This window comes from Pezoporus flaviventris, unplaced genomic scaffold (genome assembly GCF_033815535.1).
Source record: "Pezoporus flaviventris isolate CSIRO_AGI_PZ_B2104156 unplaced genomic scaffold, CSIRO_AGI_Pfla_v1 ptg000002l, whole genome shotgun sequence".
NCBI lineage: Eukaryota > Metazoa > Chordata > Aves > Psittaciformes > Psittacidae > Pezoporus > Pezoporus flaviventris.
Window position 1 is genome coordinate 21,237,060 of NW_026892550.1, and position 16,234 is coordinate 21,253,293.

General features: G+C 37.7%; 1 protein-coding gene across 2 annotated transcripts in view; it reads left to right on the forward strand.

The window, feature by feature from the left end:
• FAM114A1 (family with sequence similarity 114 member A1) overlaps positions 1-11,006 on the forward strand; it is a 34,388-nt gene extending 23,382 nt beyond the window's left edge. The window contains exons 9-14 of one of the 2 annotated variants that reach the window (XM_061470994.1): positions 1,496-1,581; positions 2,739-2,906; positions 4,127-4,266; positions 5,509-5,581; positions 8,791-8,844; positions 10,420-11,006. In XM_061470994.1, coding sequence (XP_061326978.1) covers positions 1,496-1,581; positions 2,739-2,906; positions 4,127-4,266; positions 5,509-5,581; positions 8,791-8,844; positions 10,420-10,521 — 623 coding nt within the window. In that variant the 3' untranslated portion in view covers positions 10,522-11,006. The remainder of the gene's footprint in view (positions 1-1,495; positions 1,582-2,738; positions 2,907-4,126; positions 4,267-5,508; positions 5,582-8,790; positions 8,845-10,419) is intronic. The other variant, XM_061471004.1, reaches the window with a different exon arrangement.
• The last annotated feature ends 5,228 nt before the right edge of the window (positions 11,007-16,234 follow it).

A 16,234-nucleotide genomic window follows, 5' to 3' on the forward strand; every position in this document is an offset into this window, starting at 1 on the left:
GCATTGCTTTAAGAACAAGTGAATTCAATGTATCCAAGAGGTGCTGTGTTGCAAAACCTGAAAAATCATGTTGCCAAAAGTTACTGATAAGGGCAGCAATGAAACGAACTCTGTGCTTCTCTTTGGCCTGCCAGAATACAATCTTCTTGGCCGGTTCCCCTGTTGTTAAGAGGAAAGCTCAGTCTCTTGGTCATTGCAGGTGAGCAGTTCTTCATGCTAAATACTAATTTATTTTCTGTCACCAAATATGTCTCTGTCCATGGCAGGAGGGTTGGAACTAGATGATCTTAAGGGCCTTTCCAACCCTAACCATTTTGTGGTTCTATAGGCACTCTTTTTACAGGTAAGGGTGAGATGTCCTTTGTTCTGAGTATAGTCTGAGCATCAGATTCCGCTACCTTTCCACGTGTTGCAAGGTATTGTGAATTGTAGACAGTTCTACCAAAATCCCTAAACTCCCTGGAGAGTAATGGCCTTCTGCTTTTAAGCCCAGTACTGATGATTTGCATAAATCAAATCAAATTTGCATACCAGTTGGAAAAACTGGCCCTACCTAATAAATAAACAAAAATAGTCAGAATACGGCAAGACATGAAATTAATTTTTGAAATAGCTAGACTTTTACCAGCCTCAGTATGGGGACTTTGACCTTTTAGTGTCATCAGGCTAAAAAAATGGATTTTATATATTCCTTCAGGAAATGTTAATTAAGAATCCAAACTCAGTAACTACAGGTGAACAGAACCAACTAAATTCCCAACTTTTAGTAACTTCGAGTGTGTTAAAATGTGGCAACTGTAAGTAGTCAAAGGGATATATATAATAATGATGAAATTCAAATAATGATGAAATTCAAATTCAAAATTTCATCATATAATAATGATGAAATTCAAATACTAATGATATTTATCTTTGCTCAAAAATCTTATGAAATAAAAGTGCAGATACTTTAAGGCTCATTACTCCAAAGCAGAAGAGAAAACATTCTTCATTGAAGCAAACCTCAATCTTAAAATAGAAAGAAAAGACATCTCTAGGTGTGGTTTGCAGACAGAGCAATAGAGAAAGTGTCTTCCAGTATTTCCTCTGAAACTTACTTGTGTCTGGCTCTGCTGCAGTTTTTATTCCTTGGTTTGAAAGAATAGGTTAATATCTTCAGTTACTTTGTGGGTCATGTGCTGTCAGATAACTAGGGATCATACAGCTTCTTCTCTTCTTACCTGTTTTTGTGAAACTTAGTGGAATTTAGAATGGGGTAGAAAGAGTAGTGGAAGAGCCAGGCTAGCATATCAGGTTTTGCAGGTATCTCTCTTGCTTATTCTCTTCTTTGTTTAAGCATACGCGCACACACACCCACACGTCCCTTTCTTTCACCACAGTCAATGTTTTTCAGGTACCAGAGTACCTGGGGAAACTATTTGACTTGATGTATTTGATCGTGTAAAATATTATAGTGATAACACCCTAACAGAAATTGTCTTGTTTTTTCTTGCAGCAGATACGGGAGAAGAGTTTGTCAGCATGCTCACTGAACTGCTCTTTGAATTGCATGTTGCTGCTACTCCTGACAAACTCAATAAGGTTAGCACCTGTTAAGTGAGCTGCCCTCTGTTTCTTCAACAAAGAGAGAAGGCTTTGTTCTCAAATCTGACACAGAGCAGTACCTAGCTCAGTGCAGACAGTTCAGAAAGAAAAGTACAGGAGGGTGGGACTAAAATGATGAATACAGAAAAGCTTTCAGAGGAGAAGAGAGATTAGTAAGGCGATACAGCCACAGTGACTAGCTAGCACAATGGGCCCTGTTAGAAAGCCTTGACCTAGGGATGTCTCAGCAGAACAGAATTCATGAGCACAGCAGATTTGGTCTTACATACTGGGAACAAAGGTCAGGTTCAGAATTATTTTTCTTGCTCATCATGTTTATTCTTCTGAGGGACTTCTCCAGACTTTCTTAGCCATAAGCAAAGTCTTGGCTTTATCCCATCTAGCTTCAATCATCTAAAAGTTAGACAGCTAGAAGCTAGTCACATCTCTAGTCACATTTGTACTATCAGGCCCCTTTAAAGGTGATTCACCTGCTTATCTTAGGCTCAAATGAATCTTTATCTCTCTAGCTGCATATATAGACTTTGGATAACTAGCTTAGGCTTAAGGCATAACATATTTTAATTTAACTTCATGTTAAAAAAGAGACATCATAAATATCCTACTAACCTTAACAGTAGCCTGAAGTTGTGTAGAACTTCAAGGCTTTTCCACTTTGATCTACTTTCATGCCTGGCAAGGCAGCTGAAGATACAGCGGTTTTCTATTTCTTTTTCCTTTAAGAATTTAGTACATCTCTCTTACCTCTCCAGTATTTTTTTTCTTCTTTTTTTATACCACCTTCTTATTTTCATTATTTTGGAAAATTATTCTTATGTAAATTCCTTTGAAAGATGCCTCCTAAAGCTGAAATATTAGTAACTTTGTTTTTAATGCCAGCTCTATGTGCTGGTTAGGAGTATCATACCTGTAGAGGACTTATCCCTGACTGATCCATCTTTAAACAGTCAGAAATGCTTCCCCCCACAATTTCTTAAATATACACTTAACTGAATTCCACACAGAGGCTTAATATGTTTAAACTTCTGAATGTAAAAAGGAAGTATTAAATATATTGTAAATTAATGTTCAGGACCATAATTTGATATTCCATATTTGAACTGAACTTTGGGGTTGGGTTCTTTGTTTGGCAGGCTAGGAAAAAAGCTCATGAGTGGCTAGAAGAAGCCACTTTTTCCACACCAGTAGACATAGAAGAGAAGGTAAAAGCAAAACCTGGAGAACCTGGTGAAGAAAGCGCTGAAAAAGAAGAAAAAACTGACAGTGATAAACCAGAAATAAATAAAAACAAAACTGTGGAGGTAATTAGCTTTTAGAGGATAAGTTTCATTAAGTAAATTGTTATATTTTGATAAGATTATTTTTTTATGTTTGTGTGTCAGTGTTATGCATTGTCCTTATTTTTTAAACTCATGGAAGTATTAAGAAATATTAACATATAACTACTCACTGTAAACCCAATAGAAAATTAACTTACATTAGTATTTTTACTGTTAGTCTGTTCATATAAGAAAATATCAAAGTAGCAGGTCCTCTGCTTAATGCATTGGTTTTATTTTTTCATATCTGTGCTTTTGTGTGTATGCATGTGTATGCACAACATACAGCACAGCAAGCTGAGAGATTCTGTGGCATAACGATGATAGCATATTGCTTTCTTTGTCATCTCTTTGTCCCAGTGACAGTACATGGAAGAGGTTCTCTAACTATTTAAACTCTTGAGCAGTTTAAATAACAAACAGACAAACCAGAAATATTCCTCTTAAGGCTAAAAGCATTGTGTCCGTTTAGGTAATCCCTCTTGTTGATAAGATTGATTTTGACTGAATATTTTACACCAAATTACAGCAATATTAAATGTGGTTGGTATCTTTGTCAAGATTTTTTTTAATTATTCTAATAAAGAAATTATCTCTTATGTTTTCTTACAAAAAAGGCCCAAAGAAGGAGGCAGAGTTACACTGTATATATTACTGATTTTTATGTGATTGCAAATTTCCAGCTGGCATCATCTTGTGAAAGGTGTAGTGCCATACTGCTGGGTAGAATTTTCATCATTGACGATAAAGCCACTTTCTTACTGGGAATATTATCCATTTCTACTCTGGAGAGTGATATGAGGGATGACTCAGTACTTTTCACTCCAGATGAAATTAATTATGAATTATTCTAAACTTAAGGGTTCTTTGTATTTGTTAAGACTAAGTTTAAAAGTGCTATGTTAGAAAATCTGAGAGCCTGACCTAGTTTCCATACAAATAAATGGTAGACTTGTTCTTATTAGTTTTTCAGGATGAGGATAAGGTCTGTGTTTTATAATGTGTGGATATTTAATTTTCCAGTATTGTTTGTGAGGATGACATTATAGCTGATATTACTTCACTGTGTTTGTGGCAGCATTTCCAATTGGGGCAGGGAGGGCTTCAATGTTTCAGTTTCTTTCCTATATATATATATATCTATACATATAATTATCAGTGTTGTTATTACTGATTATATTATTTCCTGGTTTTAATTTAAGGAAATCTACATGCTGTCCATTGAAAGTCTGGCCGAGGTAACTGCTCGTTGCATTGAACAGCTTCATAAAGTAGCAGAATTAATTCTGCATGGGCAGGAAGTGGAAAAAACAGCTCAAGATCAAGCAAAAGTACTGACAAAGTGAGTAATACAAACATTTGCTTAAAACTCATGAAGGTCTGGTCAGTTTTTGGCACCTGGGGCACACTAAGTTCATGGATCAACAGACAGCACTGGCTTTAGGGATCCTGGTGGTACATTTTCTCATGTAATCAAGTTATGTAGGCTGTCATTTTCTGACATGGGCAACATATGTATGTTTACAAAAACATGTCTTGTTCACAGTCTGAAAGTCGTTTCTGCTCCAGCAAGTAAAAGTATGTGCTAATTTGGGTTGCATTTCCTATGCATACAGCTTGCTTTTATAGTGTACAATGCAGTCATCTTATTTGCCAATAGAGTTTCATTATCTACAGTTTATCTGCCAAAAAAATACAGAAAAGTCAGTCTGCAGCTCTAATCAAGACCACATTTGTCAGCAACTTTGCAGTAAACCATGACAAAACATACGTAAATCGAAGAAGCTGGTTTATCTAGTGGGACTCAAAATTCAGATCTCAAGCTCTCTGTAGTAATCAATTCTACTGATTTCAGTGGGTTTTGACATCAAGGTGTGGTAAGCACTTGAGTTTAATAATTTACTTTAAGTAAGTAAATTATTTAAGTGTTTATCCTCAGGAATGCTAGTAACAATAGCAAAGGCCATAAGAAACACTTCAGTCTAAAACAACGTACTTGAGCAAGTATTTTTCCAAATTAGAGCTAAGGTATGGTGCACTTTGCAGGATGAGGTTCTAGGTGATGCATTTGTGATTGTTTAACAAAACAGTGAAAGGTCTAGGAATAGAACTAGATCTCTTTGTTTGTTGATATTTTAACCACAAGGGTACTTCCTTTTTAGTACATTTAGAGTAGGTATTATATTGCTTAGATAGGAAACTTCCCACTGCTCTCATTGAAGTTTGATTTATTTCCAGTAGAATTTGTAGGAGTTGTATTGCTGCAATCATCAGAAAAACAGCAGTTAAACTAGAAGTTTGGACTTTAACAAATGGAAACATTGCCCTGTCAAAAAAGACCAGTGTTTGAGCCAACATGACATCAGTTTGCTGCTGTAGTCAGCCATGGATTTTTCAGCGGAGGAATATAAAAACTGTATCATGACAAAGTCTACCCCAAAATATTTAAAAACTTACTAGAAGCAAAATTGCCCTAACATTCTTGGCTTCTAAGATGAAGCGTGTGCCTGGGACAGTCATAGGGGTTTTATCCATTAACTGGACAAGGATGTATTTTTATATTTGTCTCTCTTTTTTAAACCAGCTTAACAAATGCCATGTGCAATGAAGTTTCATCTTTATCCAAGAAGTTTTCTGATTCTGTAACAACAGCTGGGGTAAGATAAAAGCAATTTTTTGTAGCATTTGGGCTTTTTTTAAGCAAAATTCACTTCTTGAAACAGAAATTGTTACCTGGGTCTGGTGGCTTTACCTGAGGTCCAGCAAAATGGGCACTTCACACAGTATCACAGTATCACAGTATGCTAGAGATTGGAAGGGACCTCAAAAGATCATCTAGTCCAATCCCCCTGCCGGAGCAGGAACACCTAGATAATGTTACACAGGAATGTGTCCAGGCGGGTTTTGAATGTCTCCAGGGAAGGAGACTCCACAACCTCCCTGGGCAGCCTATTCCAGTGTTCCGTCACCCTCACTGAGAAGAAGTTTCTTCCCAAGTTTAAGTGGAACCTCTTGTGTTCCAGTTTGTACACTTCTTTCCTCAGATCAAGAACACAGAGCATTTTTACAGCAAATTCCCAGTTGCAGAGAGTTTATAAGCCTCGATAGACTGCAGTGTGTCCCCTGCCTTCTAAAAACTTTCTCATTTTTCCCTATTACCACTCAGAAACTCTTACTTTCTTGTACTGAAAGGGCCCCACATTTGAAGTCCCACAGCTTGATGATATTTTGTTTTCCTACTCAGCCTATCCTTTTTGAATGCATTTGTGTAAAAGTCAGTAACAGATTCCAGCACCTTAAGATGGCTTCATTAGCCTTTGCTAATTCCCTTGTACTAGGGCCACTTGTTTTCAAATGGTTTAAGAGATTAGAAAATCTCTTTGGTTGCCTATCTTAAAAAAAAACAAAACCAAAACCAAGCCACTCCATCTTATATGTCAAGATACTTCATTTAGGAACATCCATTTATCTGTGAACAGCTTTGCTAGAAATAGTATCCTGCCTTTCAAGATGTTTCAAAGATGAGTGACAGATATCTGACTATTTTAGCAGGATCCAGAGGGAAAAACTGTGCTGTTGCTGAAATTGTTCTGTAAACATCAGAGAAAAACAAACTCTGGCTCTTCTGATTACTCCATGAAAATGTGAAAGTACATCAAAGGAAATGTTCCCAGTTCTCCCATAAACTCTTCCAGCACATCTCTGAGCATTTTTTTTTGAGTTATTTGTGGCGAATATGATTTATTGGGTTGCTTTTATTCTGAATAATTTACATGCCTTCCCATTACTCTGGAAGAAACTGCTTATTTTGCATTTTAGGATTGTATTTTAGCATATCTTTGTGTGACAGTTGCAATAAGTACATGCACAGACAAATAAAAATAAATTGCTCATGAAATATTAAGCTGGTCTAGCTCAGAAAATTGGAACCTAAAGCTTTTGCTAGCATTGCACTGGGGTTTGTTCTTGTCAACTCTGTACTGAATTTTCAGTTTTAGGACCAGATTGGTTTTGTGGACATTTGTGTGGACACGAAAAAGATTGAGCACAAAGACATTTTCCACTGCTAAAATAGTCTCTAGAAGATACTTTTAGAAGGGCAGTCTTATGATCTTCACGTGCTGTCCCATCCCTGTAAGCTTTTGGAGGAAGATGTGGGCCTTCTGCTCATCAGGATCAGTAAGAAAGCAAAGAGCACCTGTCACACTGTAGGACTGTAGAAAACCCACATCTTCCTGCATGTCCCAGGGTTTCGATTTCCTCCTTAGCCTGCCAACAGCACCCAGGTTTGCAAACACTTTCCAGTATCCTGCAAAGTGCAGTGACTCGTGGGAAACTGAGAAATGGCTTAGAATGGGAAATGCTATTTTTTTCAAACATAATGCCATCCTTATGGCTGTGTAATAGAGGCAGTAGCTGTAGTGGCGGTTGTACACATAATCTATAATGTTGGCAAAATTGCTGAGTGAGTAGTAATGCAGAAGTAAGAAATAACAGCTTTCCTTGCTACACTTCTTTCAAACTTCAACTTATTGATTCATAGAATCAATAATATTTAATTGCTCTCTATCTGTTTCAGTTTATTGACAATCAACAGTGCACTTCATAATGGATTTTCTAATAATTGACAGTAGAATTGCTCTTTTCTCTAACCGTCTTCCCTTTGATTCTGCAATCTTTCTCCAAGCTAAAATTAAGGTGTTTCATGTTTCTTTAAATCTGTAATATGAAACCTACAAGGTTGTAAGGAAATCCTTCAGTTAAATTAATTAGTATTTTGTTTCTTTTGCTCTAATAAAGCCAACTTGTTTGGTATTGAAAGAAAGCAGATCTTGCTGGAGCTGGAGGTTTCTGTCTTTCTAAAAAAAAACAAACAGTGGAAATAAAGAAAGGAACAAACTTTTGCCATTTTAAAAAGCTGAGAAGTCGATGAATCCTGGTTTTGTAGTCTCTAATAGTGTTACTGCTCATTCTACATGCATTGTACATACCTTACAGGCAGGTGTCAAGAGGATGGAGCCGGACTCTATTCTATGGTTCCCAGCGACAGGATAAGGGGCAACAGGCACAATCTGAAACACAGGAAGTTCCATCTGAAAATAAGGAAAACCTTTTTCCATTAGCACTGGAACAGGCTGCCCAGAGAGCTTGTAGAGTCTCCTCTGTAGATATTCAGATCCCTCCTGAACGAGATCCTGTGTAATCTGCTTTAGCAGGGGGTTGGACTAGACGATCTCCAGAGGTCCCTTCCAGCCCCAGACATTCTGTGATTCTGTGTACCCATTGTTATTTCTATCTGGTGGTGGAGAAAAATGCTATGTTTACTGTCCAGCCTGCATTGTCCAGCTCAACATACACTGCTTCCAATTTGGGGATCTGAGTTCCACCTGTTCCTCCTGTAAGGGAGCTGCTCTAGGCCTTTCATTTCCTCCTAACCACAGATATTTGTGAAACTCCCGAAAACTTCATTTTCCTCCTGACCTGTATTTTTCCTTCTTGTTTCCTTGAAAATTAAAAAATTTTGGGAGAGTTGAAAAGGGCACTGACAGACACATGGACAGATAATGTCACATAAATCTCACATCCATAGGAAACCAGGCAATTTCAAACTCCATGAATTAATAAAAAAGTAAACCTCTCAGCCTGTTTTAGTTCATTGTACTCAGTGACAGAAATATTCAGGGTCTCCTGAATTGTGTATGAAATGTAGATGTGGTTATCAGGAATACTATGATAAACAGCATGAATAAGAATCAAAGTGAAGCAAGACCTTTATAGAATTCATAAACCCACTTCTCAGATATCAGTATATTTCTGTTAAATGTATTTCATGTCCTGGCATTTCATTCTATTTTCTGGTTTCCAGAGCAGAGTGAAGGCAGAGGTTCTTAACCCCATCATCAACAGTGTGCTATTAGAGGTAATCCTTCACTTATTTCATGTTGGGAAATGTTCTAGTAAAAGGATTTAGAAATGAAACAGTCACATTTGTATCTGAAGAAGGAACTATATAAACAGTAATGACAATATAATTATGGCTGTTCAGTGCTAGCTCATACATCTCTTGATTTTGTGTTTAGCCTCTCCCACAAATGCTATAGTGGTAATATTGGAGGTATTTCATTTAGGATCATCATTTTAGTGAGGATTCTAAAGAACTGTATGACTGAAGTGAGACTGGCCAGCTCTGATATTCTGCTGCTGTCAGAGCTCAGCAGACACTTTGTGATGTGCTCTTTAGCCCTTTTCTAACCTATTCACAAGTTCCCTGGAATAAGTGTGTTCTTACTGTTCTATAACCTACTTCAAGTATTGCAAAGTATTTCTGATTCACAGATAGTTTCAAGCTATTCTTTTGTTTAAAATTTGTATTGCAGGTGTGCTACAGTGCTTCCCATCCACGGGTATTTAGATTTCTACAGAGTCACAATCTAGCAGCAGAGCAGGCTTTGGTCAGCACAGGGATTACCATGTGTCAGACACCACCACAGTGTTCATGAGTGATTTAGTTTATTAGATGCCATGATCTATGAGTGACCTCTTCTATTAGACACATCAGAAAAGCACAGTGAGTAAAATGTGACTCAGTTTTACTGAGAGGTCAAGAGAGAGTAATATGCTTATGAAGTACTAAAACATATATTATATGCAGCACAAATTCTTTTAACTCTGCTAATTAGAGCGCACTTCAAACATAAATAAACATGAAGCAGTGACTACAGATTGTCATTCTGTATCTAATAGCTGTGTTCCCTTAACAATGAGGAAAAGATTATTTTACAATAAGCGATTTTGCATTGAATTAACAGTACCTTTAAGAAAAAAACATGGAAAGTTGAATCGAGCTGTTGCAAAGATTACTATATGGTTCTTCTTGTTACAGGGTAAATTTGCTGTTGCAGCTGACATATTTTTCCATGCCTCAGGAACTGCAAAATCTGGGAGTGTCCAGAATTGTGGGATATGATGTTTTGTACTTCTTATATCTTGTATTTGTATACAAATACATATTAGTACAGCCTAGGGTCATGGGAAAATACAAACCTCTAAACTGCTATGTTCAGTAGTAGAAATGCCAAAAATAGCACTGTGTGTTAAAACCAGTACAATAATTCAAACTTAATTTTGATATTTCTTCCACCTACGGCAAATTCAAACTTAGTTCTGTTGATGGAGAGACTAACTGGTTTGTATTTAAAAAATCAAATCTACTTCTGAACACTGGCGTTTTATTCTACTTACATTACAAACAAAACTGTCCAAGAGTTCACACTGAGGGAAATCAGATTTTTATGTAGTGATTCAGGCTGTCCTTTTTAGCTGTAAATTGTTGTAGTTTATCATTTTTGTTATCTGCAGCGTCTAAAATCTTGTGTGAATCCATATGCTAATGTAGTATGATGCTGATGGAAAACAAAAAATAATGTAATTTAAAATGTGATTCCTGAAGTGCGTGACAGCTCTACTGATGAACCATGTTTTCTCTTCCCATTAGGGTTGCAACAGTACTACTTACATTCAGGATGCTTTCCAGCTATTGCTTCCAGTTCTGCAAATTTCCCATATCCAGACAAGTTGTTCGAAAGCACAAGAGTGACAGTTTCCCAGCAGCTGTCACCATCGGGCTTAACAGAAACCGCAGACCTGATGTCTTTTAATGTTTGCAGGTAGAAGAGATGGCACAAGAGATGTCTGGCCTCTTCGAGTCCTTTGAAGACTCTAAATGCAGTTTTGCACATACAGTATTGACCAACATTTTAAAACTCATCAGACTTTTAGACTTCAGAAGTAGTTAGTAAAGTGAGTAATTTCTTTTCCATTAGAGTATATCCTTTGCAGGAATTTACAATGAAGTTTATTGATATTAGCATTGACATAAACACAATTTCTAAAAGTTGACCATTTCAGTTGTGTTCCATGTATGAAGTGAATTGGAATGTAAAGTCGTTTAAAACATTTCAGCCGAAATGACCATTTCTGTTGTTTGCATCCTGTCAGTTAAAAATGTGTATTTCAAAAATTGGTTTCATTATTTAATTTGAGGCAACATCAACAAATTATCATAGTGCTGTGCTCATTAAATATTGCTTACAGTAGCAAACAGTAACATCATAATAAAATGTACCACCCACGTAGCACTTTGTATTGAAAGAGTTGTACAGTAATAGGTATGAACTTTGCTAAATGAAAATTATGGAGGATCTGCATAAAGAATTATACTGAAAAGAAATGTTCTGAGCCAGCTAACAGTGCTAAGTCCTATATTTGCCGATCCATAATTTTTTGTTTATGTCTGTTTCTTCATTCCAACAGCTGAACAACATTGCAGTCTGAAGTAATCTTTTTAATATGCAAGGGATAGAAAATTTCCCTTTTATTTGGCAATTGAAACACCCCTAGAATGATCTCCTCTCAGATAGATGCATCACCAGGTTGGCACTTTGGGGTTTAATTTAGGTTTTAAGCATTGTGAACCTTTTATCAAATGGAGTTACTGATACCAACAATTCAGCTGTACAGGTTTTGGGCACAGAAGAGAAGTTGTGAAAACAAGTTAAGAGAGAATTGCTTTGGGTGGGGAGGTCATAAGTCATCTTTTCTCTGGGGCAGTAGTTACACAGAGCATAAATGAGCAGCAAGAATGATGTTTCATGATAACACCAGTAACTGTGATAATTTGTCTACATCCTTAGTTTAAAATCCTGAGCTAGGAACCTCAGGATTTGTTCAGGTTAGTTTACCTCGTAGACAGGAAGAACATCCCAGTATGTTATGTAGCCTCTTCTCCTGGGTTGTCAGTGTTTATTATGATTCTTTCAGCTGTTTTGTATTTTTTTCCACTTGATACACTCATGGGTTTTATTTAAATGTCCTTTAATTGTAGTCAAGATCTGAATATTTTTTACTGTAGAAGTAAGTTCATACATCTTAAAAATAAGGAAATGGAGAACAAGGAAATACTATGCTGTTTTTTAGGAGAGAGAAACCATGTTTCTGCTTTGCACATGATAACTTTTTTGAGACCAAATAAAAGAGGACAGAAAGGTCTCCGTGTGTCTTACAGTATTGTGGTTCCTGTTCTGCTGTCAAACATATTGTGACTTTTCCTTCTTTTGTTACTTAGAGATGGAATTTTCACTATCCTCAAAGTAAGGTTTGTTACATACAGTCTATTTTCTGCCACCCTGTAACTGAACAGATTTAAGATATCTTTCTGGGTAAGTAGAAGGGGTGCAGACTTCAAATCCACTTGCACAAAATGTAAAAAAAAACACCTTACAGCAATGTGAACAAAAATAAGAAAAAGCCCCTGGGAAGCTGCAAAGGCAAACAAAGCTTGACATTCATTGGTATTTATGCCATATTGAACAGCTAACATTACCTTAACGTGGGAGGAAGTGGGTCACAGGACAATGTGACCAGTCAGCAGACTCACTAGCCCAGATGTAGGATTCAGCTCCCACCAATCATCACACCCACCACACTTCTATCTGGCATCGCTTTATTTCTGAAAGCATCACTTCAAAAGTGTATTACAGAATAATGTTTAGTTGATACAAAACATTTCACCTCTGACTTCTACACTTTGAGAGGAATAAGTGGACTCTTCTCTAGTGGTCCTGCCTGGCAGCTGGCAGACACACACACCTGTGCTTGCTTGGCCAGACGTCCTTCTTCTGTACACACTGCAACCCAGGAGAACAGCTCCTCAGTGCTGTTAGTGAGGTTATTGTATATGGAGCAATACATTGCTCTGGACACCAGTGGAAGCATTCAGTAGCTCATAAAAAGGCCTTGTTTAAGGTGTGTGTTTCTGTTGTTCTGTACTGGCAAGCAGAATATAATAACTGGTTAAAGCTTGTTTATTTTTTCAAAGACAGTAAAGAAAAGTCTAATGTTTTCACCTATCAATCATTACAACTGGATTTATTTTTACTTTAATTTGATCATTATTTTTCATCAAGAATCCTTTCTGTTCACTTTGGAGTACTGCTCTGCATTAGGTATCTGTAAAGATCATATTACTGCCAAATGAGTCACAGAACATGGCAGTAGCTATTCTGTATCAGTCCTAATCTGAGTTAGTGTTTTCTGACATAAATTGATTTAGTTACTTTTTATATGGATTTTTTTTTTTCCTCTGAACTGCAGTGCAGAATATATAGTGTTAAACCTGTCAGAAAAATGTGTTGAGTAGTGGTGGTGCCTTTTAGCAGAGCCTGAATAATACAGTATTAGAAGCCTCAGGGGATAATGTTTGCAGTGGTTGAGGGGCATTCATAAGACAAAGATTGCTTGTCTGAGATACTGTTTACTAGAGGTTTCACTGTCTTGCTTAAATTATGTATGTATTGAATAAAGTACCCTACCCTGAAGTAAAAGAAGCCATAAAAAATAACATGCAGACTTAAAGTGCTTACATCCATACAATGTACAAGGGAAAATAGGTCACAATACGAGCATAGGGTTACTCCATCTGATCTCAGATGCAGTCATCTTGCCTTAGGAAAACTGAATGTTGTATCTTTACATCAATTTTAGGTAAATAACATTTCAGTAGAAAAGTACTACGTGGATGTAATCAGAATTTTTTGTTTAGAGATTTGTATTTTTCCATTGGTCAAATAAATGGTTTTAGAGACTGAACAAAAAAAATAATGTTTTGAAGAATAATGTGGTGGAAGGATGCACTCAGTGAAGTCTTTCACTTTGTGATTTACCTTTGGAATGATGAGTGATTTTCCTGAGAGTCTGGCAAAACCAGATGTTGCCTTAAGCTTTTATGAGACAGTGTTCTTTCTTTCATCATCACCTTTTCCGAGGTCAGGATGCTGAGTGTGCCTTGGCACTTGTCAAACTATGAGGTTTTAGATGGTTATTTGAGAAATAACCTAGACTGTGAAGATCACCTGTTCTTTCGAGCAACTCTAGGGTTTGTGGCATTCCATTCACTTTTGAGCACACCTTTTGATGCAGAGACAAAGGAAGTAGGCTTTTGCACTTGCTAAGCTGAGAAATTTGTCAAGATGAAACTTAAACCAGTGTCTGCAGACCTACAGCCTTGCAGATGATCCACTGGTATAGTCATCACTGAAGGATGACCTAGAAGTAAACTGTTAGACAAGCATTTGCTCTATTTGTATATAGAGGTATTTGCTATTTTATTTTTTTTTTTTTAGGCAGACAAACCAAAGCAAGCTGTAAGTTGTTTGCTGCTTTTTAGGGTATGGTCTATTCATGTGTAAACATCTCTTCCCCATGATTTGCTCCTCCACCCCAGCATCCATTGCTTGTGGCAGCTAAACAAAGGAGCTGTCTCTTCCACTTTTTTCATGCTGTTTAGATCATCCACTGAAGCTGTTAATATCTTCCTCTAAAATGTGCCTCAATCTTATAGTACAACATCGCAATCATTACAACCTGAGATGCTTTTTAATGATGTTTCCAGAGTCACCCACCAGTCAGGATTCATAAATACTTTAATGAGACTGAAATGCCATAGTGTTTGGAGTGATAAGTACAGATTTCCACCGTTTTTCTGATTACCAGAAGTATTTTTATTGTGCAGGCAGTCACCCAGTGCATAGGATTATCTTTGAGACATAGCAATTCTATTTCAAATGACAGCCCTGTCCTTACTGTTAGTCTCAAAAGAATGTAGACAGTAGAAAAGGACTTTCCTAAGATCTTTATAAAACCTCTCAGAGCAAGGCTTAGCATAACACTATCAGCCTGCCTGACCTACTTTGGGATTCTTACAGCCTGGCTGGAAAACCCCCTGGAAGTTCAACACTCTTTTTCTGTCTCTGGTCAACCTGTGTTGCTGAAGCTTTTTTTAGTGTATGACCTGTATATTTTTCTTGCTTTGACTCCTACTTCAGTATTCAGTGTTGACAATGGTGTGTAGTTATAGAATTAAAAAAAATGGAAATAAAATGTCAAAATGGAGCTGTTAGAAAGATGGGGGAAGGAAAATGATTTTTCAAAGGAAAAGAAAGAAAAAAAAAAAGGATGTGCTTCCTGGAAATAGAAACAGTTTTCAAAGTTGGATTAGAGAAAAGGCTCTCTCACAGAATTTTTCAGCATTGCTCAGGATAAACAAGAGATGGCACCTGATTAGTTCTAGGGCACTTCTGCAGTAAAATGAAAATCTGCACGAACTTGAAGGAAATAAAGATCAGAACATTCAGAGAGGAAGAGCTCAAAGGAAAGGTGATGGCTAATTGGATCACTGTGGACCTGGAGTGTCCATTCTTCTGCTGGCTGCACCCCAGCAGTCCCTGGGCACACATCTGCTAAGAACTCCCATCTCCAGTATCTTTGCAGTCTTTTTGAGGAGGAGCTGTTCCAGACACAAAGCAGAGCACGAGCTGCGCATTCTGCCTTTAGAACATTTTACCCAGGGAGTGAAAGAATATTTCTTATGTAACACAATAACATGCAAAAACACTGCAGTGAGGACTACTCATAATTCTTAGTGAACTGAATTTGCTGCTGCTGTAAAGAGGAAGTCGTGAGGATGTTGCTCACACAAATGTGTGCTATTTCTCTCCCACACTACAGGGTGGAGGCTGAAAGGCATTTGGCAAAAGGGTGCAGTTTTGGAGTCAGACTGTGCCACCTAGATGAAAGCCAGAACACAGTGTTAACTTTTTAAACACCTTTAGAAGCCGCTCAACCCATTTACCAGGCTTGGAAACATGCAGTCCCACTCCTCCTGCCCTTGCTTGTCCCAGACACTGTCAGCAGCCAATACAATGTAGGCATTTAAGACGCTCTTGCCTTTCCTCCAGCCCCTTTACCAGGTCTGCCCCACAGCCATGTTGCGTGTTTCCAGAGGCCACCAGTTCTGCCTTTCCCAACAGTTTTGTTCACCCCACTCACTTCCACCTTCATGTGTACGTCTCGCTGCTGGCTTCTGAGGTTCTTCCCTCCTACCTGTCCATCATCTTGTGCTTGAGAGGCTGCACCAAGACGTCCTTTGTCTCACATCTTCAGTTTTGAACAGGCCAGAGATGAAGACAAGGGGCTAAGATGACATGGGAGGAGAGAAACCGACTGAATCCCAGGAGAAAATGGGAAGACACTACACTGGTTGCTTTTTTAGCCCCCTCCTTCCTTCTCCAGTGTAAGGAGGTTGGACTAGAGACTGCCCAAGGCCCACTTCAACCTGAATTACCTTAGGATTACTTTTTTTTTCTCACCATTCTTGCCAATGTATACCCATTCTCCCACTGCTTCCTGTAGTTCGGCTCATACTTGCAAGACACAGTGTATTCTATTCAACAGAGATTAAAAGCTTGTAGGAG